A 27294-nucleotide genomic window follows, 5' to 3' on the forward strand; every position below is an offset into this window, starting at 1 on the left:
TAGAAATCAGTCAATGATGTTAGGATAGCGTGCTTTTTAAGCATTGTGAAATATTTATGGAGTTATCCTTCTCTAGCAGTTCTATTTTTAATTCCCAAAAGCAGAGGTGGTAGTCAGTTTAAAAAGTTACTAGCAGCCCATTCGTTACATCTAGGTACAATTCCATCGCCTTTCAAACTCTCCTTCACTTTACATATCTCCTCCCTTTTCTCTTTTTCTCTGTGCCTCCTTTCTCTTCCCCTTCTCTGTCCATTCGTCTTCTTTGCTTCTTTCTCCAAGTACCATGACTATGATGACGGTGTTTTTATTTTAACCCTGGTTTGGTGGTGGCGGGAGAATCAAGATATCAGCCTGTATTCTAGTCAGACCGGATAAAAGGTTTTGAGCGGGTGTATTTTACAATTTTGTTACGCTAACTTTTCGCTGCTTTTTCTTTTAAGTTATTAGCTAATTATATGCTGTGAAGTTTGATCGGTTCATGAGGAGCCGATACCTATCAATGACAGGATCATGTCGATGCCACTCTTTCACTAGAAGAAGTCTCACTCAACTTGTATTAGTGTGTCAGGCCCTACTATGGCTGCCACTGAGGAAGTAACCAAATAGTTCTACAGAGATGGTCTGAAAGATATCATCTGATTGGTCACAGCCAAATATTGATTAATGCTGATTGGCTGGTTTGTGGTCAACTAATAAAAGTATTAAACTAATGGTAAAAGTGTTAATTAGCAATTTAATTTAATGTAGAATTTAGAAGTGCTTTAATTTAAAATCTATTGATTAATGCAAATTTTCTTGCAAAAGATTTATAAATTCAATTATTAATGCAGAATTTTCCAATACTTGTTTGATAATTTGGTAAGTATTATAGCTTTTGAAAAAAATTTAATTCACTTATTCGATGGTTTATGTTTTTATTTGACAAGCTAATTTGGTAATTTAATGCATAATTTGATTTAATGATTATTTAATTTTTTAAATTAATTATTAGTACAATTATTATTATTATTTTCCATGCTAATTTGCTAGTTTAAAGCATAATTTAGTTTTTAAAGAAACTAATTAATTCATTCAACTATTAATGTAATTGTTATGGAAACTAATTTGATTATTTTATGTATAAGTCTGTTTAATACAAAATTTAATTTAATAGTCTAATTATCATTACATTTATTTGTTACACCAGCTTATTAATTTAATGCTTAACTTGAGTTATGCAAAGTTAATTTATAAATTTAATTATTAATGCAATTAGTCTTCAAATTAATTTGATAATTTAAGGCTTCATTGAATTTAAATAGAACATGTTTTGTTACTTCAATTATCTGAAATTAATTAAATTAATAATTCAATTTTAAGCTACCAATTAATTATTAATTTAACTGCAATTTCTGCCATTGCTCCACCCCACTAATTAGTGGGTGGAGCTCCCCCCCCCCCTAATTGCTCCACCCCACTAATTAGTGATATTAACGCTGAAATGCTGAAAAGTGAAGATGTGTACATGGCAGCCGCGTCATAAAATGTTCAACTACAGTAAAGAACTTCCCATGGAGTGCCTAGCTTTGTTCTGAGCACAAGGAGCAGGAGCCACAGTTACCTCAAAGTAAAGTACGTAGTATATTAGCCTTGAGGCCTGGTAGTTTTGCTGTATGATGCTGGGACACAGACTGACTACAGAGTGTGTGAAGAGACATTTACCAACAATTAGAGTCGCACCTTGAGACGTGAGCTTCATCCAAATCCATTTCCGAGCTCAGATTGCAAAAAACTCATAATCCAAACAATTATTTCCTGTTTAAAATTAAAAAAAATAGATGTCCATGTTGCCAGTCGCAATCTTTTAAAATACTCCCAACACGCCCCGTAGTAACTTTTGTAACTATAAGTACTTTACAGTAGATTATATATTAATTTGAAACACAATTATAACTAAAAATTGAAAATAGAAAATAAAATAAATACATTATTAAAATAATCAAAAATGAATGCTGTATGCTCACCTTCAAGACAGATGAATGTGCTAGCAAGAAGTATTGTATTTGCCTGCTTGTTAGGGTATTACAGAAATACAACAGGCAAGTGTTGTTAAATAATCGTTAATATAATTGTTAAATTGTGGTTAATATTTTTCTCTGTAGACCTTTTCCTAGTGGAGCTATAGTGACACACATAAAATTTCAGCGAATATAGGATTGACTGAGGCACAATAAACAAATAGTGTTTAATAATGTAAATCAATCAAGAAAGATGTCTTTACAACCTGGCAGAAAAATTTTGAATTAAAAGCTTCCATCTTGTCACTAACTTCCAGTCAAGTCAAGCTCGTATTTCCAAATTCAGCTCACACTTCAAGCAAAAATTTAGCTTGAATTGAAATTTAGCTCAGATTGTCATATCTAAAAGCACAGCTGTTTAGGTATTTCATAAATAGAAGATGTCACTAACACTGAGGCTTTAATAAGAGCAATAAAACCATCACTATGGTGAAGATGATGATGATAATGATGGTGATGATGATGATGATGAGAATGATGGTGGTAAGGATGATGGCAAGTAGAAGAAAGGTGTAAACGAAGCTATCTGACTGCTAGTGTAATATGCTGTGACCCATTTTAAAATTATCTTACAAGAAAAAATGAAGTTGTCTGCTCATCACCATTAGCATCTCAAACGTAGACATCCGTACATTTGAATAGCAAGTTTACAAATGCTCATTGTATACATTAGCAATTTGTATATTCAAATGTAATACATCTATGCCAATGTACACAAACATAAAGCAATTTTTATATTCAAACGTAATACATCTATGCCAATCTACACAAACATAAAGCAATTTGTATATTCAAATGTAATACATCTATGCCAATCTACACAAACATAGATGTAAACTACAAAAGCTGAACAAGTTTCTCGCAAACAGACAGAACCAATTGAGTTGCTGTGCTAGATTAGTTTGCACTACCTATGTGCTATCTTTTCATATTATTCCTTCATTCGCTGTGCATTAGGCTACGTGACACCGGATACCTTTTTTGTCGGTGGTATTTATAAGTTGTCTCGAATACTTGCAAGCGTATCATTTGGCATTTGACTGATACTAACATAGCCATACCCAGAAGGTGTTGTCCATTACAGGCTCTCATGGCAAGTCTGAGATATTCAGCGCGATGCCAGACAAAACAAAGCAAGGAATTCAAAGAAAATGTAATTCACACTAAACCATCAGTTTACTGTCTAGACTAGGCATGTCTGTATTGGTTCAACTAGACCATATATAGGCAATCCAAACAACATTTGTTATCTCATGCTGTTTACAAACTTAGACAGACAGGGTTTTTGTCGTTTCTTTGCATTGCCTAAGCTGCTTCTGCCTATATATTTTACTCAACTACTAAATTAAGCAGTCGTCAAAACTAAATACTGCTAAATATAGCGGCTGTATTGTTTTTAACAATAGTAATTACTGACTTCAGCAAACAACAATAACAATCAGATAGATCAAAGTTTAAATTTTTTCATAACATTATGAGTACAAACAGTATCTGTATTCAAAGCAGTGGGGCATCTATAAGTATACAGCAGAGTGCAAAATAAACTATTTGTGGAAAAACTAAAACTCTCATTTACAGCATTATTACTCATTGTAAATTTAGTCAATAGCCATAAAATATATATTAGATTTATCCTCATTTTGTTCTGATTTCAGATATGTAAACCAAACAGCTGTAAAAGTTATGTTTCAGGGTAATTATGTAGGCTAAATTCCAAAAATTTCATCTTCAATTGTTGAAGATAACGATCTGTACAGATAATATCACAAGGCATACATTCATATTTGCTTATCCCACAACCAAATATTATATTTATATTCCCACGATCAAACGAGTGGAGCGAATGTTTGAGAGTTTTTATGATAAATGCATGTGCACACAACTTACGAAAATTATTCATCAACAACGTCGCAAACCCTTGTTTTGAAATCTCATCAACAAATTTAACCATTTTTTGTAGAGTCGTTAAAGTATAATAACGATACAAAACACATATAAACCTATTTAAATATGTTACCAAGTCAATGAAAGGTTACCGCAATATCTTAAAACTTACCCATCTGATCGGATTATACATAAATAGAGAGATTAATTCGACCAAAAATCTTTATTTAAACTTGCTAAGCCTCACTTTTATCAAAATTAAGACCGGCAACGAGCCGCCGAGCGACAGAGAATAGAACCATTAAGTCGTGCACATTTTACGAAAAAATAACGTACACATTTCACCAGTCTATAGCATTGTCGAATTGCCGAAGGTTTCTGTAATTAACCCTTTCACTGCCGAGCATGTACAAATTTGGGTATCTGCTAAGTGCCAGCCATTTTACCGAAAATTGCCGACATAGTTTCATGATATATAAACAGTATTTTTTCCAAATTCAACCTCTATTTAGAACAATTTTGTTACATATTTTAATTTGCTAACATTTTAGCCATCATTGCTATGCAAAAATTCAATGGATCTATACTTTGTGCAATGATAACGCTGTGTGATACTATGATCGATGCGAAGCTAAAATGATCTTCCATGTTTCTGACTCTTACAAAATTATTACTTTTACCACTCTCAGAGACAGTGCTGCTGCTTTAATTATCTGTATAATCACGAAAATCTGAATCTGAAATAGCTATAATGTCATCAACATTCCTAATTACCTGTTTTCTGACTCGCGCGCGGTGATTAATGAACTCACACAAAAAATGTTCGTTATTAAATTAGAAATTCTCTAACAAAAGTGTAAAATTGCTTCATTACTTTAAGCTAATTTTATAGACAAACATTCGGACAACAATGTCAATTTCATAAAAGTCCTAAAGACCGTGGGTTATGATGTCAACGAATAATAAAATGAGGTAACTACGCAATTGCAGGGAAAGTCGCAATAATGCGTCTACGGCAGTCGTCCCACGAAAACGCATTTATGCGTCTACGGCAGTGAAAGGGTTAACGTAGAAGTACAGAAATCGTTTCTCTTTTGCCAATTTCAAAGTAACTGACATTTTGGAAACTTTTGAGTACTTTGGTATTCTAACTGATGTCCAAAGCAGTGAAAGTAAAGGAAATGACGATGAGATTTTTTTTAACGATTCTTATGAGATTATTACAATATTTTATTATAAGTTTGGATGACTATTGTAGTCTTACAGTCACACTAACAACATCGATGATGGGCAGTATGTACTGTTATTATTTTTTATAAATAGTTTTGCTAAATAGATTCTCTAAAAATCTGTATAAATATCACAACTTCTTGATATTGTTAGCTATGACGTTTTGAAGTGTAAACAAAATTGTGCATTGGTTTTCTATTATTACTGTATTACTATATTCATAACATTGGTTATTCTAATAATATCAGTGCATTTTACTTCTAATATTGCATTTCTCCTATTGCAGGGGAGACATATAAACATATAATCTTTTCCTTGCATTATTGCTGTTTGAGTCACTTTTTGCAAACACTGAAAAAGTGTTTGCAAACACTTTTTTAAATAAATTTTCTAAAAATCTATATAAATATCACAACTTCTTGATATTGTTAGCTATGACATTTGGAATTGTAAACAAAATTGTGCATTGGTTTTCTATTATTACTATATTAATAATATTGGTTATTCTATTAATATCAGTATATTTTACTTCTATTATTGGCCAATATTGCATTTCTCCTATTGCAGGGTGAGAGATATAAACATATAATCTTTTCCTTTCATTATTGCTATTTGTTGTATGTAATAACACCCACACCCAGTACATTACAGCTACTATTACAGCTACCATGGCAGTTCTCCTATTGCACTGCAGTGCCATTTGACTGCTAATATTGCATTTCTCAACTAGCAGTACCCTTTATTTTTTCCAATATCACTTTGGCCGTGGGCTGTATGACAGGGAAATTTCTAGTTTTAAATCATATACATATAGCTGTCTAGTTTAAACATTTAAAATCAGAACCAAATGAAAAATAATTTAATATATAATTTATGACTATTGACTGAATTCACAATGAGTAATAATATTTTAAATGAGAACTTATTTTCCAACAAAGAGGTCAAATTTATTTTGCGTGCTACTATATACATCGGTGAAGAAAGTACAGCAGGTACATCAACAGCGGTAGAGAAGCGTACACATATAAAAGGTGGACAATGCATGCCAATGCGATTCCGAGCCAACTCATAGGTGGTGCATCGGCCATCTATAGTCGATAGATATAAAACTGAAACATCTGTCACTTGAATTATAAGGCTTTTGGTTTAAAGCATAACTGCCACGAACAGCTTTCATGGTTTGTTCATGAGTAATCAGACATGCTGATTCTGATTTTATACTCAAAACAGAAACTGGTCCACTCCATATATTTGTTTTTGAAGGTTTTTTTACAGCGATTCAATATCGGTGTCGCAAATGACACAAATGACACAACAAGTTCCGTGCATAAATATGGGACGTAGCCTAGCTGTTTAGGGACGAATATTGGGGATGTTTAGTCCGATCTTGAATTATAGAGATAGGATTCTTAAAACCCATTATTATCTAAATTCAGCCTTCAAAATAATATCAGTCTTTTCTGAAAGGTAGATAAGCTATTTAGCATTGCGTGTAGCTTGTTACAGGATGTTTAATAGGCTGGATGCCAAGAAAAACGAGCTCATAAAAGCGCGGTTTTATCACAAGCTAGGGTTGTTATCGCGCTTTTTTGAGCTCATTTTTCTCAGCGTTCAGCCTATTAAACATCATGTAACAAGCAACGAGCAGTCCTAAAAATAGCTTATAGGGTTATTGTGCGTATACTTATTCCCTGTACTTTATTGACACATCTGACAACTTCTCACGACACACTAGACTACTAGACTACTAGTGTTATTAATTTTCAACGTAAGCCATCCAATATTCCCATTTGAAGACCCTGCTTTTCACTAACAACTACCCATGTACAGACAAAGATATTCTTACTTGTAAAGGCTAGTTCACACTATATCACCGTACCTCGGTGTTGATGCCACAATACTTCAGTGATGGTCGATGATAATAATGTTCACATTATCACAAACCCATCCACGTTTGCATCAGCAAATACTCTGTGACATAGTGTTTTCATTTTTCTTTGTAATTTTTCGTGAAGAAACCTCTTTCTTTTCGTATCAAATACTAGTTCTGCAGCAGCTATCATAAACGAAAATAAATACATCATCAAAATGGTTCACATTGTACAGGCTGTCGTTGACGCTCGGCTGTCGTTGACGCTCGGCTGTCGTTGACGCTCGGCTGTCGTTGACAGCCGGGTGAAATATCGAAAGAGTTTGACAGCTGCAAACTTTCCTGACATATCCGTACTACTCCGTACTACTCCGTACTACTCCGTACTACTCCGTACTACTCCGTACTGCTCCGTACTACTCCGTACTACTCCGTACTGCTCCGCGTTGAACTGTCAATGCTATAGGTCCCCGGAAAACATAGTCGACGATGAACGCCGAAAAGACAAAGCCAACATGATATAGTAATATAGTGTGAACCGGGCTAAGGACAACACCAACATGATACAGTAATATAGTGTGAACCGGGCTAAGGACAAAACCAACATGATATAGTAATATAGTGTGAATTGGGCTAAGGGCAAAACCAACATGATATAGTAATATAGTGTGAACCGGGCTAAGGACAACACCAACATGATATAGTAATATAGTGTGAACCGGGCTAAGGACAACACCAACATGATACAGTAATATAGTGTGAACCGGGCTAAGGACAAAACCAACATGATATAGTAATATAGTGTGAACCGGGCTAAGGACAACACCAACATGGTATAGTGATATAGTGTGAACCGGGCTAAGGACAAAACCAACATGATATAGTAATATAGTGTGAACCGGGCTAAGGACAACACCAACATGATATAGTAATATAGTGTGAACCGGGCTAAGGACAAAACCAACATGATATAGTAATATAGTGTGAACCGGGCTAAGGACAACACCAACATGATATTGTGATATAGTGTGAACCGGGCTAAGGACAAAACCAACATGATATAGTAATATAGTGTGAACCGGGCTAAGGACAACACCAACATGATATAGTAATATAGTGTGAACCGGGCTAAGGACAACACCAACATGATATAGTGATAAAGTGTGAACCGGGCTAAGGACAACACCAACATGATATAGTGATATAGTGTGAACCGGCTAAGGACAACACCAACATGATATAGTGATATAGTGTGAACCGGGCTAAGGACAACACCAACATGATATAGTAATATAGTGTGAACCGGGCTAAGGACAACACCAACATGGTATAGTGATATGGTGTGATCCGGGCTTTACAAATATATGAATGCTACTAGCATATTTTGAGACTGCTATTAAAATATTTCTGATAATAATTTTTTTAATTACACTCTTTTCTTCTATGCTTGTTTTTTGTAATGATTCGAGGTATTTTAGTACATGAGTTAGTTTATAGTAGTAGTAATAGTAGTAGTAGTAGTAGTAGTAGCAGTAGTAGCAGTAGTAGTAGTAGTTGTAGTAGTAGTAGTAGTAGTAGTAGTGGTAGTAGTAGTAGTAGGTGTAGTAGTAGTGGTAGTAGTAGTGGTAGTAGTAGTAGTAGTAGTGGTAGTAGTAGTAGTAGTAGTAGTAGTAGTAGTAGTAGTAGTAGTAGTAGCAGTAGTAGTAGTAGTTGTAGTAGTAGTAGTAGTAGTAGTAGTAGTAGTAGTAGTGGTAGTAGTAGTAGTAGGTGTAGTAGTAGGTGTAGTAGTAGTGGTAGTAGTAGTAGTAGTAAAAGTAGTAGTGGTAGTAGTAGTGGTAGTAGTAGTAGTAGTAGTAGTAGTAGTAGTAGTAGTAGTAGTAGTAGTAGTGGTAGTAGTAGTAGTAGGTGTAGTAGTAGGTGTAGTAGTAGTGGTAGTAGTAGTAGTAGTAAAAGTAGTAGTGGTAGTAGTAGTGGTAGTAGTAGTAGTAGTAGTAGTAGTAGTAGTAGTAGTAGTAGTAGTAGTAGTTGTTGTTGTTATCAATGTCAACCTGTAGTGTCATGTTTAGCAAACTATAGCAATGTATTAATTGTGCAAACATTATTGTTATTACAAAGTGTTGATGACCATTATTAGATAAATATAAATATGCTGACAATTATAGCATGCTACTGAAAACTTCAGGAAAGACGTCACGGGTTGATGACACAACTGAGTTTAATATTTGTCAGCATGACTGATCATTTAGTAACATCAGTATGTGTAGCGATAGTAAATATCTACGCTAGGCATCGGCGATGCATAATGCTTTAGTACAAGTCTATTTCTGTGAATCTGAATATTACTTTTGAAATAATTCCCAAGTCAGCAAAGATGGTTTCTATCAAATTTTTAATCTCTTATATTTTACATAGAGAAATGGCTTTTTTCTGATATTCACAAAGTATGGAGTAGACAAGAGTAAAACTTGTTTGTAAACTCACACAAGTGATTGACAAAGGAAAAAAATCTAAGTTTAATTTGAACTTCGATCGCAATAGAAATCTGTGTCCCACCTACTGAAAAAGAATACAGTTTGAATTGAGCCATCATCATGGACACTCCATGAAGACAATAATTGAGTTGATATTCCTTGAATGTTGTGTTGGCTAATGATTTCTAAGATTGTAGATTAACAGTAGATTAATAATAGATTAATAGTAGATTAACAGTAGATTAACAGTAGATTAACAGTAGATTAACAGTTGATTAACAGTAGAATAAAATCTTTCTTAATCTTTGTTTGTTTCTTAACTTAGTCTTTACAAGATGATAAGGATGTTGATGGGACTCTCTTTGGTGTCAGAAAATATTGAGCTTTTAATTTAAATAACTGTGAAACTGTTATGCAGGTTAAAAGCAGCATTCCATTCTCTTTGAAGTCAGAGAATATTTGTCTGTTAATTTAAAAGCTTGTTGAAGCTGTCAAACAGTCTAATAGGCAAAGTTCCTAAAAAGGGTTCACTAACTATGAGAAATTGTTCTTCTTTACTTTTGCTCAAGAACAAAATAGGATCAATATGAAGCCCAGATACAAGTCATAAACAATATGGAATGCGTCACCTCAGCAACGGGACTAACTTTGCTATGAGTTTTGAGCACATTTATGTCAAAAATAGAAGCGCATACAGTTGATGTCATTAAGTGAGTGCATAGAAGGGTTGGGGAGAGCTACATGTGGGGCAGGTTACACAACAGAGCACCTGTCTGCTATTCTTATCCGCCTGGTCAATTTAGCAACAACAGAGGGTTCAGAGGTTATTATTAGATATCTTCATAAGCATTGCATAAGTTTTTTGTGTGGGAATGAATGCAGAAAGACAGCGATGTCTAATTACTTCTACTTTGACGGCCTCCACTGGTGGATGTAAGATTGTTAGCTAAAGAACACAGAGTATCATGTCAATCAGGAAAGAGACTTGTTTGGGGTATGAGCATAGCAATACAAACTCGTTTGATAGAATGAGTTATGATATTATAGCATATATTTATAATACAGTAATAATAAGGTGATGCTAACAATAAACTATTTCAATTTACTGAATTATTTCCTAATTCTATCAGCTTCAGTGTTTACTTGAAGTAAACATCCTTTGAGAATTCTCAGCTTGTTTAGATATAACGTATTGTATGACTCAAATGTTACATATTTATTTTAATAGCAGGCTGAAAACTCTTTAATATATTTAACATAATTGCTCATTATGGCTTTCAATTCTTAAAAGATTATTTGTGTAACTTTTTGTACTTTAATTATAGAATATACTGTGTGATACGTGAGACATAAATAGAATATACTGTGTGATATGTGAGACATAAATAGAATATACTGTGTGATATGTGAGACATAAATAGAATATACTGTGTGATACGTGAGACATAAATAGAATATACTGTGTGATACGTGAGACATAAATAAATAACTAACTCAAAAGGCTGGTATTTTAAAATGGAGAGTTTGAAAAATTTATTAAACTCTTTAAACATAGGTAAAAGTTTGTGCTTTACTAAGCTGCTAAATATTTTGCAAGTGTAAGTAAGTGTAAGTGTAAGGAGCCATTTTATAAAATACATAAATAGAAAATGCTCTTCAATAAGGATATCTGTAACTATTTCATTTTTTGTGGTCTTGGTAGAGTGTTATTTACATTTTTATCCATTTTTTTTTAAATTAACTGTTTTGTTGCTCTCATTAATATGAACAACCCAACTTCAATTTTCAACTCAATGTGTATCTGAAAAGTAAAAATCAAATTGATTGATATCCAAAATTATTTTTTTCTATTACTAGTTGTCTAAAAGATTTTTATTCACCCCAAGAGATGGAAAAATTTTTGATTGGTTTTGTCATTATTTTATACTAGAGACTGTATAATAACATAAAAGGTGCTATATAAATTTTATTGAGTTTTTCATAACTATTTTATTAACAGAGAGGTAAGGTAGGAAATGTGCTGCCATACATGTAGCAGCTTGTATTCCTAACTTGCTATTTTTAGATTACCGTGTAAAATAAAAAAAACTTAGAAAAATTTTGTGAGTTTTATTTAAAATAAAATAAATTCAAATAACATACTTATACACAATCTAAAACCCAAATTACAGTCAGTACTTGGTAAGCCTTAAAGAAGACCCCTGTATTCAGCAGTTGAACACTAATAATAACAAGAGAAAGGGGAGAGTGAAAGATAGAAAAAGAGAGTCGTTCTGTTAGGTTTTCTCAGGTTATCTCGAGTGTGATTAAGTTTTGGATATTTGTTCAGCATGTGAAGCAGAAAGCTTGGAATTGTCATTAGAACTCAGATTTGTTTAAGGTCTGAGGCATTCATAAACTGAGTTGGACTAAATGTTAAAAGCAGGAAAAAAGAGCTGAGAATACTATTTTCAAATAGATATGCAACAGAAAACTGTTTTTATGAAGTTTAGAAATATGTATAACCGAAGATAAACTGAGAATACTATTTCTATTGTAGAATGTTGGTGGTTGTGCTTGTCTTTTGCTTGCTGACTGGTGTTCATGCTGCATACGAGCAGTCATGTTCGGCAGAGGACTACAGAGAACACGTCTTCAGTACTGATTGCCAAGGCAGTTTTTTTACCAGCTATTTGCAAGTTTGCCACCAATCAGGAGGTCAGTTATAAACATGACATAATTACATATCCGTGGCTTAATTTCCTGTTGATACAGAAGCTCCCAAGAGTTAGAGTGTTTTCTATATGAGCACATATCCTTTGTCTGGTCAGACAGAGTAGAATACTTTAATATGGGCTAGTAACAATGTCTATGTATACACTAGTACATTAGTTTATATTAGTTTTTTTTTATAAAAAATTTCTAATAATATTTGTATGACATCTAGTCAATGACTCTGAGCACTAAACAAAGATAATTAATTGTAAAGACATTGAAAAGTGAAACCGTAAACTTGATGAAATGAAACTACAACTCTAGTAGTTAGAAATCTTTCTGATTAGTTATAGTAATTCAGTAGTTGGCTAGTAGCCAAGTTGCTATTTATAGCTAACTAGCGGCTAACTAGAGGTTAAGTGATCTTCTCGGGCTCATCTGGTAGATAACTTCGAACAACAGTATGTCTCTGACAGCTAATCAGCAAGTTATGTCATAAAAATTTTGTAATTGTACTTGCAGCGAGACAAAGGCGTTCTCCATTCACAAGTTATGCTGCCGCTCACCGATTCCTGCGAAGAAAGCGATCAGAAACATACCCAGAGCAAGGTTTTTGGTGCGAGTGTTGTATTCATGCATGCACAGTCGGGGAAATTTCACAGCACTGCGACGAGTTATAGACTAGCTCTCAAAACACTGCAGAGGCACAGAGACACTGTATAGCAATAGAGTTTAGCAGGAATTGTTCTCTCTATCAACTTCTATATGTCTTCATTTTTACAGTAAATAAAATTGCTAAAGCTACTACCAGAGTAGTAGATACTTCTATTGTTTATACAGCCTGTTACAGAAATCTTCAACAGTCATAAATTCTGTCACATCTCACTGTGGGAAGTTTGTGAATACATTAATTGTTTTAAGTGAACAAAACTCGTCATTTAGAAGTCTCTGAATATATTTATTATCCAAAGCAAACTTTGTAGCTGAAACTACAGAGATACCTAAATATCCAGTAATAAAGCTACGGTAATCACAACATTGGCTGAACGCATTAAGAAATTGTAATAAAAAACAAGCACATTGTCTCATAATTTCAAAAATAACTACCTGAGAATTTAACACAAGTTTCTATATTTTTCGCAACACAAACAAGATTCATGCACCTTTATCATCTCATAAACAGCAAAGACTATATGCATATCTTTAGTAGTTTAAACAGCTCTAAAGTTAAAAATGTGCTGACAACTCAAAAAAATATGCTGAAAGCTTGTAATGTGTTCAAACTCTGTAACAAAATGTATTAACCTTGTGCCTAATCTGTCAGCATGTAAAACAATTACTGAAAAAAATGCCCGTAAAGAACATGGATGTTTATACGGATAGATATAATAGTTATATACTAATTATAAATATCACCCACCGGTTTCCTGTTGCCTTCATCATTGTCATTCGAGCTCATATTTTTGTCTATGGCAGCGTTGTTTACTATGGCAGCGTTGTTTACTGTGTGATTATGAAGACAAAATATTATCTAAATATTGTCAGCAATTTCTTTAAAAACCATCAATCTGCTCACAGACTGCTCCCTTACAATAATGCAGTTAATTACAATAATCTACTTTCTAGCGATGATGTATGCACTTACATGTACTTGCAGTAATGTAGTTCCTTTTAATGATGTACTAACTAGCGTTGATGTACACACTTGCAATAACGCAGTAAAGTTCATTAAGTTACCTGTTATACCTACTCATAATACATACTGTCTTGTAACAAATGCACTTACAATAATGTACTTGTTTGCTATGAGGTACTTACTTGCAAAAAATTAAATTTAGAGAACCAAGTTATCATAAACGTAATAAGCAGTAGCAAACACTGAAACCATAGGGTGAGATATCCAATAATCTAAGCTATGCCTAAAATATGTGATTTCTGTCAACATGGGTGTCACTTAGCTTCAAGTAACTGCATAAACTGCTCTTTCTTTTTGGTAACCTAAATATATTGCAGTAAAACCTGCAAGATCTTCAGAGAACTTTCAACTTTAGTCTGCTGAACTTGTCTAATTGCTAATATAGTGAACTGAATCTTGGAAGGTCTTCATTGATGTTATTGATTTTATTTTATCATAATCATGACACTGTCAAGACTAACATAGCAATACTTAACAATTTTAAAGTATGCGCTTTATAGTCATGGAATACACAAAACAATAAAGTGCCAAAGCAAAGAAGAATGAAACAAAACATATCTATTAGTTACTTCAAATCAGGTCGCTAGTCAAAAAGCAAAACATGACTCATCTCTACTAAGGCTCACTATAAACTGGGCAGCTATGCATTGCCTGCTAACAAAAAAGTTTTGTCAAGCACAATGAAAAGTGTCAGGGTGTGTGAGCCTAGCTGTACTTTAGCTGGCCTACATTAAGTGCACAATATTAAGATTATATGATTGTAATTTTACTACAATTATATAATCAACACGTACAAAGTTTTCCATTTATGGGTATTTCAACAGTTCAATGTTTTGTTAAGAAAGTTTTGTCAAGTATTGCACAGCTAGTAGTGAAAATGGGTAGTTGGTAGCATTGGAACATTGCCTAGGTCAAAGGTTACATGCCTAGGTCGAAGGTTACATGCCTAGGTCGAAGGTTACATATTAAATCGAGCTAGCCATCATTGTGAACACTCCATGAAGACAATAATTAATTTAATATTCCTTGAATGTTGTGTGCGTTAATGATTTCTAAGACGGTAGATTAACAACTCTCTTGTTTGTTTCTTAACTTTAAGTCTTTACGTGATGATAACAGTGTTAATATGACTCTCTTTGGTGTTAGTATGACTCTCTTTGGTGTTAGTATGACTCTCTTTGGTGTTAGTCTGACTCTCTTTGATGTTAATATGACTCTCTTTGGTGTTAGAAAATATTTGGATTTAACTAAAAGATTGTGAAACTGTTGAGTTAAAAACAGCATCCCTAAAATAGGCACACTAGCTAAGGGAAACGGTTCTTCCTTATTTTGCTCAAAAAATATTACGTAATGTGAAAGCTAGCTACAACACAAACAGTATTGACTGTGTCATCTCAGCAACGGATATTTTAAGTTGTAGGCACATCCATGCTAAAATTAGAAGCGTGTACTTTTGATTTGATTACATAAGACCAAGGAAGATGTGATGAGAGATGCAGGCGTGTAGGTTACACAACAGAGCACCTGCTTTTAAACTTCATCTACCTGTCTTGGAGAGCAAAAACAAGAGCACATTAGGACATAACCTATGTCCTTGGACGAAGGTTAACACTTTCAAGCCTGATTTTATATATATACAAGCCGGTACCTTGATCCTAGAGACCTAGACCATATTACAAACTTGCCATCAGCTGTGAAAGCGCTTAAAACACCCCAATGCCTTTTGAACTAACAGATATCATATTCAAGCGCCAAGTTTGCAGAACTCCATGAACAACACAGAAATCAGATAGAATAAATAGTTTATTCAAACTCTTTCGATGAAGTGATGTTTTCGAGACTCAAGAGACTATGAATACAGTACACTGAGTCTGATAGAGTCTGATAGAGTCTGTATATTTGTTACGAATAGAATATCAAATAGTTCTAGGATAAAGCTCTTGTTGTTGAGGAGGAACTTTTTAGCTTTGCCTATTTTTGATCTTTTATTACCAAAGATTTCTATCAGCGTGTCATTGGAAACTGATGTTCTGACGGCAGCCATTTTTCAGCCAGTTGAAAATACCCTCAGTATTCAAGAACTAATAGGCCAATAGACTTGAAAGTTCGGAATTAGGCTGAAAACGTATTTTGCACACACTGAGTAAAGCTAAGTAACTCTACGTAAATCACAAGTGCAGAATGACGGAGCGAAACTATGCAGCTGAGTTTACTCGAGAGTAAAATCAGATGGAAAGGCAACTCCCTGAACTATCTCATACACAGGCATCTAAGTGTTAAAGATTGAAATGGCTGGTCATCATCATGGACACTCAATGGTCATCATCATGGACACTCAATGGTCATCATCATGGACACTCAATGGTCATCATCATGGACACTCAATGATGATGAAACTCAAGTTAATATTTATTGAATGTTGTGTTCGCTACTGATTTTTATGATTAATGATTTTTAAGATTAATGATTTCTAAGATTAATGATTTCTAAGATTAATGATTTCTAAGATTAATGATTTCTAAGATTAATGATTTCTAAGATTAATGATTTCTAAGATTAATGATTTCTAAGATTAATGACTAAATATTTGTGAAGGGATTAAGCATTTAAAAAGCGAAATTCCTAAAAAGGGGTTCATTATCAATAAGAAATTGTTTTTTCTTGCTTTTGCTAAACGAAAAGAAGATTAATTTGAAGCTCAGATATAAGTCATGAACATTATCGAATGCGTCAACTAAGCAACAGGGGGGGCGTTAGGTGGGAGGGGTTAATGTAAATTATAAACACATTTATGCCAAAAATAGAAGTTCATATAGTTGATGCCATTACAAAAGCGTATAGGAGAGGTGATGAGAGATAAATATGATTAAACAATAGAGCACCTGCTTGTGACCTTCATTTGCTTGTCCTAGATAACCTCTGCACCCCTTTGTCCTACAAAGGGGTGCAGAGGTTATCATTAAATGTCTTTTTAAGCATTGCAAAAAAAATTTTTGCGTGGGAATGAATGCAGAATGACAGAGCTGTCAAGTTACTTCTGCTTTGGCTGCCTCCACTGGTGGATTAAGATTGTTAGCTAGAGAACACAGAGCATCATGGCAACCAGGGAAGACACTTGCTTGGGGTATGAGCTGATTTGATAGTATCAGTTATAATAATATAGCACTTATATATGCGTCTGTAGTCTTTTAATAATATTATGCTAACTATATATTATTTTAATTGCAGTGCCAATGTGTTAATGTCGTATACCCTTTAATAAAAATCAACCTGAAATTTATGCCTTTTTAGAGTTTAAATTACAATATGATTATTTTTAAACATGATTTGTTTAAACGTTACATATTTATTTTAATAACGAACGGAAAATACTTTAAAGCTTTAACATCTATACACTTGAAATGCGTATAATGGTTTTTCATTTCTATGAAATCATCAAATTTTTTGTAGTCTTTTCTACTCTAACTCTAAAATATACTGTATAATAAACTATAACGCATAAGTATATATAATACTGATCAGTACAATATGGTATAATTCTAAAAGTTGAACATAGTTTGTTAAGTTATAATAGTATGATAGAAGGTCTCTCCTTTACTCTGTTGTATACTTACTAAATTAGACTGTATCTTATGTTGAACACCTAAATATACATTTGTTACGTGACAAAGATAGTTTTATATTGTCAGCACTCTCATGTGTCACAGTGTTAAAACAGTTTGTAGGAGTGAACAGAAATAGTAATTCTATAAGTAAGTTTGGATTAAATAATGTATTTTGGTTGCAGCTGATAATATCAACATTAGTTTCATGTTGTCTTTTTACTGACACCTAATTAATCACATATTTCAAACTGATATGTACCAGAAAATTATTGTTTTATCAACTTTAAAAATATTTATAGTAAAAGATAATGTGAGAATACTATTTTCCTTGTAGAATGTTGATGGCTGTGCTTGTTTTCTCCTTGCTGACTGGTGTTCATGCTGGATACGAGCGATCATGCTCGTTAGAGGACTATAGCCTATTCCCTTACAGCACTGACTGCCAAAATGATTTTCTGAGAAACCTTATGCGAGTCTGCAGTGATGAATGTTAGTTATAAACATTACCTAATTACATATCCATGGCCTAATTTCCTGTTGATACAGAAGCTGCTAAGAGTTGAGCTGTTTTTATATGAGCACATATCCTTTGTCTGGTCAGACAAAGTATATATATATATATATATATATATATATATATATATATATTCGACTTTCAACAATGAACAAAGATATGTTAGTAATCTGTGAAGGTATTTGAAAAGTGAAGGACATAATATATTGTAAATCAGGTAACACTACAATAAATAAATATAATATTAGGTTGTGAAAACATTGAAAAGTCAGTAACGTCCTGACACTAGAATTTTTTCTGATATGCTGTTATTGCAGAATTAGCATATAAAAGCTGAACAAGGTCAAAATTGAGTTTAACTGATTAGTCTGCTTGTTTGGAGGAGGCTGATAATTGTTAACTTATTCTGAGTGGTCAACTGGTGTAGATTTTACCAACTCTAGCCAATTGTATGTTAGATTACTATCGAGCTGAGAGATGGATAAACTCTATTCAGGTCCTGTATCAAATGACTTCATAAATTTACTGGGAGAATATAAATTGTCTTCTAAAGCTAGTCAGCGAGTTGATTAGAAAACAAGGGGTGTAATGAAGCTGAGTAATAGACAAGTTGTCTTTTTAGGCCACTCACCGTGATGACAAGGGGGGAGTTGTATATTTACAAAAATCAGCTCACTGACTGAGATATGCTGTCTAAGCTGTCCATGAAACTAGTCAGCAAGTTGTGTCATAAAAATTGATTTAGCTGAAAATATGTTCAAGGTTGGGTGGTACCATTCCTCATTTCTTATTAGAAACTCAGCTTTAGGCACACCTACCATGAAGACCAAATGATACAGCGCATCAATTATGTTAATCAAACTTATCAATTGTGTAGACATGAATAATGGTGTTCATCAGCCCAATCAGCAGATGTTAGAGTTTAATTGATGTTCAGATATTGAACAGCGTGAAATTATCAATATGTAGCTTTCTATTACTTTAATACAAATAAAAGGAGTTTCAGTATATTTCAATACAACGTTAATCTTTTAACCAAGCGCTGCTATGCAGAGAAGATGTTTTTCCAAATCAAATTATGTTATATCTATATTTGCAGCCAGACAAAAACGTTCCCCATTCGCAAGTTATGCTGCTGCGCACAGATTCCTGCGGAGGAAGCGATCAGAAGCAGAAAGTGGTATTTGGTGCGAGTGCTGTATTCACCCATGTACTTCAGCAGAACTGGCAGCTCATTGCTGACTTATCCACAGACATGTAAACCAGCTCTTAAAACACTGCAAAGACTTGCGTTGTTGTCTGTGAAGCCTATGGTTGCATATTGCCTTCTCCTGACTTAGACGTAATATTCTCAGATAATAAACCAGGTAGAGAGACATAGTATAGCAATAGAGTTCAGCAGAAATTGTTCTCTCTCTACCAACTTGTATATTTTTTTTATAGTAAATAAAAAAGCTGAGAGATACAACCAGAGTAGTAAATACTTCTGATGTTAATATAGTCTGCTCTAGAAACCCTAAACAGTCATCACTTCTGTCTCGCCTCACTGCGAGAAGTTTCTGAATAAATCTATTGTTTTAAGTGAACTTCTACATCTATAACTTACAGCTTCATCACTAAAATTGCAGGAGTTCTAGAAGATCCAATTTCAATGCAGCATCAATTTCTATGCTAATTAAGAAAATCGAAGAACTGACAAAAAAAATAAACACATAACTATATAATTTCATATGCAAATACCTTAGCGTCTACCAAAAGTTTCTACAATTGTCGCAGCATAAAAATTTTATTCATGTACCGTTTTCATCTCATGAACAGCAAAACATTTGTACATACCTTTAGTAGTGTTGACAACTCTCAAGTTAACAATGTGCTAACAACTCTCGAGTTGAAAACGCACTGAAAGCGTGTTCAAACTGTAATGAAATGGAATGAAACCACTTTTGTGTCTCAATCTGTCAGCAAATAAAACAATTAATAGTAAACATATTGATGTCAGATAGATACATGTATAGCAGCCAATAAGTAATAATAAATATCACTCACCAACTTCACTGCTGCCTTCATCAAGGTGTCTATAGCAGCGTTGTTTACTGCATGATCCTGAGGACAGGGTATTATCTAAACAGCTTTAACAAGTTTTTTAAAAACTCCTACACAATCCTGAGATGATACTACAGTGCGCTCCGGAGTTACAATATCTCTTATGAACACTTAATGTTTTGTTTGTCCTGCCAAAGGAATTCTTTTTGCCATACGTCATCAACAAAAATCTTCTCGAATTTAAGATTTGACAGGCAGGCATTGTGCTCAATACATCGAAATAAAGAAGGTGCTAATATGTTATTCCCTAAAGTCCCTCTCACAACACCTAAAAGAGATACGATGCTTGCTGTCTCTCAGTTCAGGGGTATTCGTTATAGGGAAAACAAAACTGGAAACAGATAGGTGATAAAATTTTATATGATAGCAAAGTTGAGTTTAGTTTAGTAAAGTACATATTAAATCGTAGCTTTACATATGTGTTTAGTAAGCTAAATTCATTTAAGTTAAATTTAGCATTCAGGTCTATCTCAAAGGTAAGAACTCCCTACGGTTCGTAATGCACGTAGTACCTTGTAATGTTACATTTTATTATACAGATCCTAACCACTAAATACACTATATACACACAAATAATGTAGTAATCTCAGTAACTATAAATACTATGGTTAACATACTACTTTGTTACTAATCTTTAATATGTACAGCACGTATATTAAATTTGGTGTTTATTTCTCAGGGTTGTTTGCATTAGATAATTACTATGGGTTTCTACACCCCTCTATACGACATTTTCGCCTTACGATGTCAATACTGGAATGAATTAAAATTGCATGGCTGTATGTAACTTAGTTAACATAGCATTTTTATGTACCATATGTAACGTTTACCATAAAACCTCTAATTGAACACCACCTTTCTTTGAACGCTACCCTTATTTGACTGCTATAAAAAAAAGGTTGAAAAATATAGCATCACCCTTTAATTGAACGCCACCTTCATTTGAACGCCACATTGACATTCTTTGATCTTTACAAACCAACAAAAAAAGGTGATCAGTAGAAAAATGTCCACAAAATCGTAGGCCCTACTACTAATGACAATAATAACACACCAATTACTATTAATCTTTTCATATCAAAATAATAACTATCTTTTCTGTTTGTATCGAAGCCCATTTTTCAACTCCAAAGCTTTTCTGTTTTTTCATTAAAGTTTTAAAAGCTCACCATAGAAATAATTAATAACTGTTTTAGGCTAATATTAGTTTCTTGTTTAACGTGGTCTTTATACTTTGACGTATGTGAAAAACAGTTTACATTTATGATGGTATATGAACAACTAGTTTTAGGCTAAAAGTTGTGCTTAGAGAGCCAAACTTCTATGTATTGCATTTGTGCGAAATGCAATGCGTAAAAGTTTTGCTCTGCTAAAAAAAATTGTTTGAACGTCAATATTGACTAGTTCAGCTGTGCGGAAAAAGAGTTGAGGTTTGGAAAACATTGTGGGAGGTACTGGACAACCAAAAATGTTCATTCCATCAAAAGCAACAATAGGAACGCACCTGGTCGAGCAAACGATGCAAATGTTTTTGTTTCAAAATTGTTAATTTTTGTTTCTGCTTGTACTATAAGTATGGTTCATTTATGTCCCTTGTTCATCTATATATTTGAATCTCAAACTTGTGTGTGTGTGTCTGTATGTAGCTCGGTTTGTCCAACTATAGCTATTAAAATTTAGGAATGAAGAATCCGTATCGCAGAAGATTTGATCTCGGAACTTCCCATTAGCCAGCAAATACCGTACCAGTTAAGCTATGCATAATTGATGAATTCAATGAGCGATATGTGTCGCTATTTGGGTGAAAATATGCAACCGCTCTCCATTACGGCGCAACGTAATTTTATGCTTGCTCTCACAGCTCTTACTAGTCAGCTTACTCAAATTAGCCATTGGCAATGTGCCAGGCTAATGGCAAGTGGTGGGCGACTACATTATCTCTCACTGTTTATAAGTTGATTTTTAATACCCGAGCAATAGCGGGTATTTCGTATTGAATATATATTTGGAGCATTTGTTAGATTATAATTACTATTATATAACATTGAAATTTGCAGATTTATAGCATATTATTTAATGACATGAATTATGTTTATCTTGACTCAGCTTACAATGGAGCGACGCTCATAACTCCTCTTCTATTGCACAAAAAAAGCTGCAAACTGTTGCAAACACATCAATGAATGCAATGGGCTTTTATTGAACATTGTTAAATATAGTGATAAAATAAAAATATGCTTTCAAATTGAAAAGAAAATAAAAAATTGAGTGCTCCAACAAATTGCACTGCAGGTCACAAGCTATAATATCATCGCAGGTTATTTTCAAGCAATAGATATCAACTGGTAGAGATATTTCTCGAACTCCCAATGCATATTTCTTTAGATATCATTGACAAGTTGGAGGTAAGTTAGCAGATTTATTGCATCCAAAAGAGTTAATGTCGCTCTGCCCAAAGGACAATGCACATTATAGGCAACATTCATATTAGTATAAAAGGGTTAAATGAGTTTTCCAAAAATTCTGACGAGCTATTTGTAAAATACAAGGCCAATTTCTATTTGAAGGTCACCAATATTTGACCTCTATTATGAGAAAAGGGTTAAAAAATAGAGCACCACGGCGTTCAAATAGAGGTTTGACAATAACTATATGTAACAAAGCAATGATGTATGTAAATTAAACAATTTTTTACTTGCAATGGCATACCTAGTAGCAATGATGTCCTTACTAAAGAGACTTTACCTACTCGTAATGTTGTGCCTACTTCTAACGATGTACTTACTTGTAATTATGCAGTTACTCGTAACGATATACTTACATGTAGTGATGTACTTACTTGCAATGTGATAATAAGGATGTTGATGTGATTTTCTTTAATCTCAAAAAGTTAAAAACATTTTGAAGTTGTTACACAGTTTAAAAGCAGCATTCCTAAATGGGTGGGCTAGCTCTGATAGCCTTCTCTTCCTTAGTTTTGCATACAACTTACAGAATTTAAGAACTAGGTACAAAGCATAAACAGTAGCAGCTGTGTCACCTCAGCAACCGGGTATTTTAAGCTATAAACGGATTTAAAATCTGTGCCAAAATTAGAAGACAATACTTTTGATGCCACTGCAAAAAACGATTGAAGCGGTGATGAGATATGCATGTGATGCAGGCTAAACAATGAAGCACCTGCCTGTGACCTTTCACTGCCTGTTTTAGAAAGCAAAAACAAAGGGGTTCAGAGGTTATTATTAAATGTCTTTAAAAGCGTTGTACAAGTTTTTTGCGTGGGATTGAGTGCAGAATGACAGGCGGTCTAATTAGTTCTGCTTCAACTGCCTCCACTGGTGGATGTAAAATTGTTAGCTAAAGAACACAGATCACCATGGCGATCAGGAAAGAGACATATTTGGGGTATGAGCAATACAAGCTGGTTTAGCAGTATATATATATAGTAATAATTACAAAGCAATAACAACATACTATTTTGAACTGCAGTGGTAATTTGTTAATCATGCATATATGTCAACAAAATCAAATAACAGTTTGTATGTTTTTAGCTTTATAGGTTTAAACATGATTATATTAAAAATATTATTTGCTCAAATATGTAATATTTATTTTAATGGCAGACTAAAAATACTTTAAAGTTTTGATTTTAATATATTTAAAATACTTGCGAAAACAGTCTTTAATTTTTCAAAAGTAACCATTTTTGTAGTCTTTTGAGCTCAAACTCTAAGATATATTGTATAATACAATATAATACATAAATATATGTAATACTGATCAGCTCAACATGATATAACTCCAATATGAAAAGTTGAAAATGCTCGTTAAAAATTAAAGTTTTCAGGAGTTATCATCTTGTTAGCAGCTGATAATATCCACATTAGTTTCATATTGTCATATATCATACATGTATATCCTACTGTCATATTGTCATATATTGCTGACACCTAACTAGTTTTTACATATTGCAAACTGATATGCAACAAAAAAAATCTGTTTTATCAACTGTTAAAATATGTATAACCAAAGATAAGCTGAGAATACAATCTCTCTTGTAGAATGTTGTTAGTTGTGCTTGTCTTCTCCTTGCTGACTGGTGTTCATGCTGGATACGAGCGGTCATGTTCGGCGGAGGACTACAGCCTATCCTCTCTCAGCTTCGACTGCCAAAATGATTTTTTGAGGAACCTTTTGGAAGTCTGCAGTGATGAAGGTTGGTTATTAACATTACATAATTATATATTTGTGGTACAATTTTCTGTTGATACAGAAGCTCTGCAACATGTGTGCTGCATTTTATATGAATACTTAAATATGTACCAAAGGCTATGTCTACACTAACACATTAGTTTGTATTAGTTTGTTTTCTATTAAAGATATTTAATAGTATTTGAGTGACATATACAATGCACTACTCAACAATAAACATTGAAATATTAATAATCTGTGATGGTATTTGAAAGGTGAAATAGGTACTATATTGTACATCAAGTAACACTACAATAAATAAAGATAATACTAAGTTGTGAAAACATTGAAAAGTAAATAAGGTAATTAATTGCAAATCATCTGACATTAGACTCTTTTCTGATTGGCTGCCAGTATAGAACAAGCGTATAGAAGCTGAAAGATATTAAACTGGAGTTTAACTGATTGTACCGCTTGTTTGGGAACGCCTGTTCGTCATAATTTATTCTGAATGGTCAGTTAATAGAAATATCACAAACTTCAGCCAATTGTATGCTAGTTTACTGGCACCCTAAGGGATACATAAATGCTATTGAGGGCCTGTATAAACAGACTGTATAAATTTACTGAAAAAATATAAGTCATGAGTAGTATTCTAAAGTTAGTCAGCGAGTTGACTAGAAGGCAAATTGTCTATCGAAGCTGAGTAGTAGACAAGTTGTCATTTTAGGCTATTCAACGTGCTGCCTAGGGACAATTTGTATTCTAACACTGGTCAGCACCCTGACTAAAAGACAACTTGTCTCTCAAAACTAATTAGGAAATAGTGTAATAAAAATTGATTTAGTAATCTCAACTAAGATTAAGCTAACTGCAAATATATATGAGGTTGGGTGGTATCACTTCACATATCTTGTTAAAAACTTAGCTACAGGCACAAATATCATGAAGACCGAATGGTACAGCGCATCAATTACATTAATCAAACTTATCTATCGTATAGACAAGAATAATGGTGTTCATCAGCACAATCAGCAGATGTTAGAGTCTGTTTGACATTCAGATGTTGAACAGTTTGAAATTAACAATATGTACCTTTCTATAACTTTAAAGGTTTACTTGCAATAAAATTCACATTACAGTTATTTGATATCAAAAGATTCACCATGTCTTACTCTGATGTGTTGAAGGTGCAAGATATATGGGAATGTGATTAAAAGCTCTAAAAAGCTCAAAAACGAACAGTTAATCGCAGCCACATGAGACCGCCATAGTTTGGATTCTCTTTCCAAAACGGCTCAAATGTGACGTAGTTGTTACAGGATGGTTTCTGTTTACACTTTCATGCAACCTCATTCGTGAAAATATTTTCACAAATATACTTCACGCATTCAATAAAACCAGGTCTATTGTTCTTACCAGCTGGTTTTTTGTCATTGTAATGCTGTCACTTTTAGCACTGATATCTTATAACTTACCGTAAAAATTTGTTAAACTTTTTAACCTTAGCTCGAAGAAGTACATATCATTCTCTGATAATCATGACTATTTAGTTTGTTAACCAAGTGCTGCTATGCAGAGACTATGTTTTTGTAAACCCAAATTATTTTACTTTTATTTATATTTGCAGTGAGACAAAAGCGTTCTCCATTCACCAGTTATTCTGCTGCACACAGATTCCTGCGAAAGAAGCGATCAGAAACAGAAAGTGGTATTTGGTGCGAGTGCTGTATTCACTCATGTACTTCAACAGAACTAGCAGCTCATTGCTGATTTATCCAAAGACACGTAAACTAGCTCTCAAAACACTGCAAAGACTTATGTTGTTGTCTATGAAACCTATGCTTGTATCTCACCTTCTCCTAACTTATAGAGGTGGAGAATAGAGTTCAGCAGGAATTTTTCTCTCTTTACCAACTTGTGTATGTTTTTTATTTTTGCAGTAAATAAAATAGCTCAGAGCTACAACCAGTGTAGTAAATACTTTTTTGGTTAATATTGTATGCTCTAGAAATCTTAAACAGTCATAACCTCTGTCACATCTCACTGTGAGAAGTCTCTGAATACCATCTATTGTTTTAAGTAAACTTCTACATCTATAACTTTTGACTTTATGGCTAAAGTTCCAAGGATTACAAAATATACAATTACAATGCAACATCAATTGCTATGCTAAATAAAAAAATTGTAAAAATTGTAAAAAAATACAAACACATTATTGAATAATTTTACACACAGCTACCTTAGCATCTAGCAAAGGTTTCTACAATTGTTGCAGCATAAAAAAGTGATTCATGTACCTTTTTCATTTCACCAGCAGCCAAAACTCTGTACATACCTTTTGTAGTGCCGATAACCTTCAAGTTAAAAATGTGTCGACAATTTTTGAGTTGAAAATGTGCTGATAACTCTTGAGTTGAAAATGCACCGAAAGCTTGTTATGTGCTCAAACCATAGACTCCTTAAAAAAGGTCAGCCCACTGTCATGCTCGGGATTTGGAACTTGGATGCTAGATTTAATTTGGGTGTATCTCTAAAATTGGTTCTAGATGGCCTAGAGAGGGGATTCCAGTGTCCAAATGGGAGATTCTAAGGACAGCGGATTCAATGATGATAAAGTTAATATACTAGAAAGTCATCTAGAAGGTAAATAGGTCAAATTCTAAGGTCAAATAGCATAATTCAGCTGAAAATTAGCCTAAATTGGCCTCAGCGTGGGTTACATGAGGGATTTCAGTGTCTATTGATGGGCTAAAATCACTTCTAGATAAAATAAACAACATCGATGCAATGAACACTACTACCACTATGTATATTTTATGTAACTTACATGCAAAAGTTTATCAAAATGGTTATACTAGCAACAAGAAGTACTTAATTTGACAACTTTCCTTGTCTCCTCAAACAACCAAGTTGCTTCTCTTTGTCACTTTTATCAAGAACAAATGACTTTAAGAAAATATTATGTAATGTCACACA

At 33.6% G+C, this 27294-nt stretch overlaps 3 protein-coding genes across 3 annotated transcripts; all 3 read left to right on the plus strand.

The window, feature by feature from the left end:
* The first annotated feature begins 10381 nt into the window (after positions 1–10381).
* LOC137406326 (uncharacterized) lies at positions 10382–13013 on the plus strand. Its single transcript, XM_068092889.1, has 3 exons — positions 10382–10506; positions 12052–12209; positions 12729–13013. The coding sequence occupies exons 1-3, from the start codon at positions 10478–10480 to the stop codon at positions 12884–12886; spliced, it is 345 nt and encodes a 114-aa protein (XP_067948990.1). The 5' UTR covers positions 10382–10477; the 3' UTR covers positions 12887–13013.
* Positions 10430–19558, plus strand: LOC137406327 (uncharacterized). The gene is made up of 4 exons (XM_068092890.1): positions 10430–10446; positions 16967–17026; positions 17842–17996; positions 19121–19558. Exons 2-4 carry the CDS (start codon positions 16998–17000, stop codon positions 19261–19263), a joined length of 327 nt encoding a protein of 108 aa, XP_067948991.1. The 5' UTR covers positions 10430–10446; positions 16967–16997; the 3' UTR covers positions 19264–19558.
* Positions 19559–23412: 3854 nt separating this feature from the next.
* LOC137406429 (uncharacterized) lies at positions 23413–26286 on the plus strand. The gene is made up of 3 exons (XM_068093011.1): positions 23413–23529; positions 24186–24340; positions 25946–26286. The coding sequence occupies exons 1-3, from the start codon at positions 23501–23503 to the stop codon at positions 26086–26088; spliced, it is 327 nt and encodes a 108-aa protein (XP_067949112.1). The 5' UTR covers positions 23413–23500; the 3' UTR covers positions 26089–26286.
* Positions 26287–27294: the final 1008 nt, after the last annotated feature.

This window comes from Watersipora subatra, chromosome 10 (assembly GCF_963576615.1).
Source record: "Watersipora subatra chromosome 10, tzWatSuba1.1, whole genome shotgun sequence".
Lineage (NCBI taxonomy): Eukaryota > Metazoa > Bryozoa > Gymnolaemata > Cheilostomatida > Watersiporidae > Watersipora > Watersipora subatra.

Bases quoted from the DNA above. Each gene is read 5' to 3' on its own strand.
- LOC137406327 (XM_068092890.1), top strand. From the start codon at position 16,998: ATGGCAACCAGGGAAGACACTTGCTTGGG. The intron at 17,027-17,841 runs GTATGAGCTGAT...TTTTCCTTGTAG, and splicing joins AGGGAAGACACTTGCTTGGG to AATGTTGATGGCTGTGCTTG. The intron at 17,997-19,120 runs GTTAGTTATAAA...CTATATTTGCAG, and splicing joins GCGAGTCTGCAGTGATGAAT to CCAGACAAAAACGTTCCCCA.
- LOC137406326 (XM_068092889.1), top strand. From the start codon at position 10,478: ATGTCAATCAGGAAAGAGACTTGTTTGGG. The intron at 10,507-12,051 runs GTATGAGCATAG...TTTCTATTGTAG, and splicing joins AGGAAAGAGACTTGTTTGGG to AATGTTGGTGGTTGTGCTTG. The intron at 12,210-12,728 runs GTCAGTTATAAA...TTGTACTTGCAG, and splicing joins AGTTTGCCACCAATCAGGAG to CGAGACAAAGGCGTTCTCCA.
- LOC137406429 (XM_068093011.1), top strand. From the start codon at position 23,501: ATGGCGATCAGGAAAGAGACATATTTGGG. The intron at 23,530-24,185 runs GTATGAGCAATA...TCTCTCTTGTAG, and splicing joins AGGAAAGAGACATATTTGGG to AATGTTGTTAGTTGTGCTTG. The intron at 24,341-25,945 runs GTTGGTTATTAA...TTATATTTGCAG, and splicing joins GGAAGTCTGCAGTGATGAAG to TGAGACAAAAGCGTTCTCCA.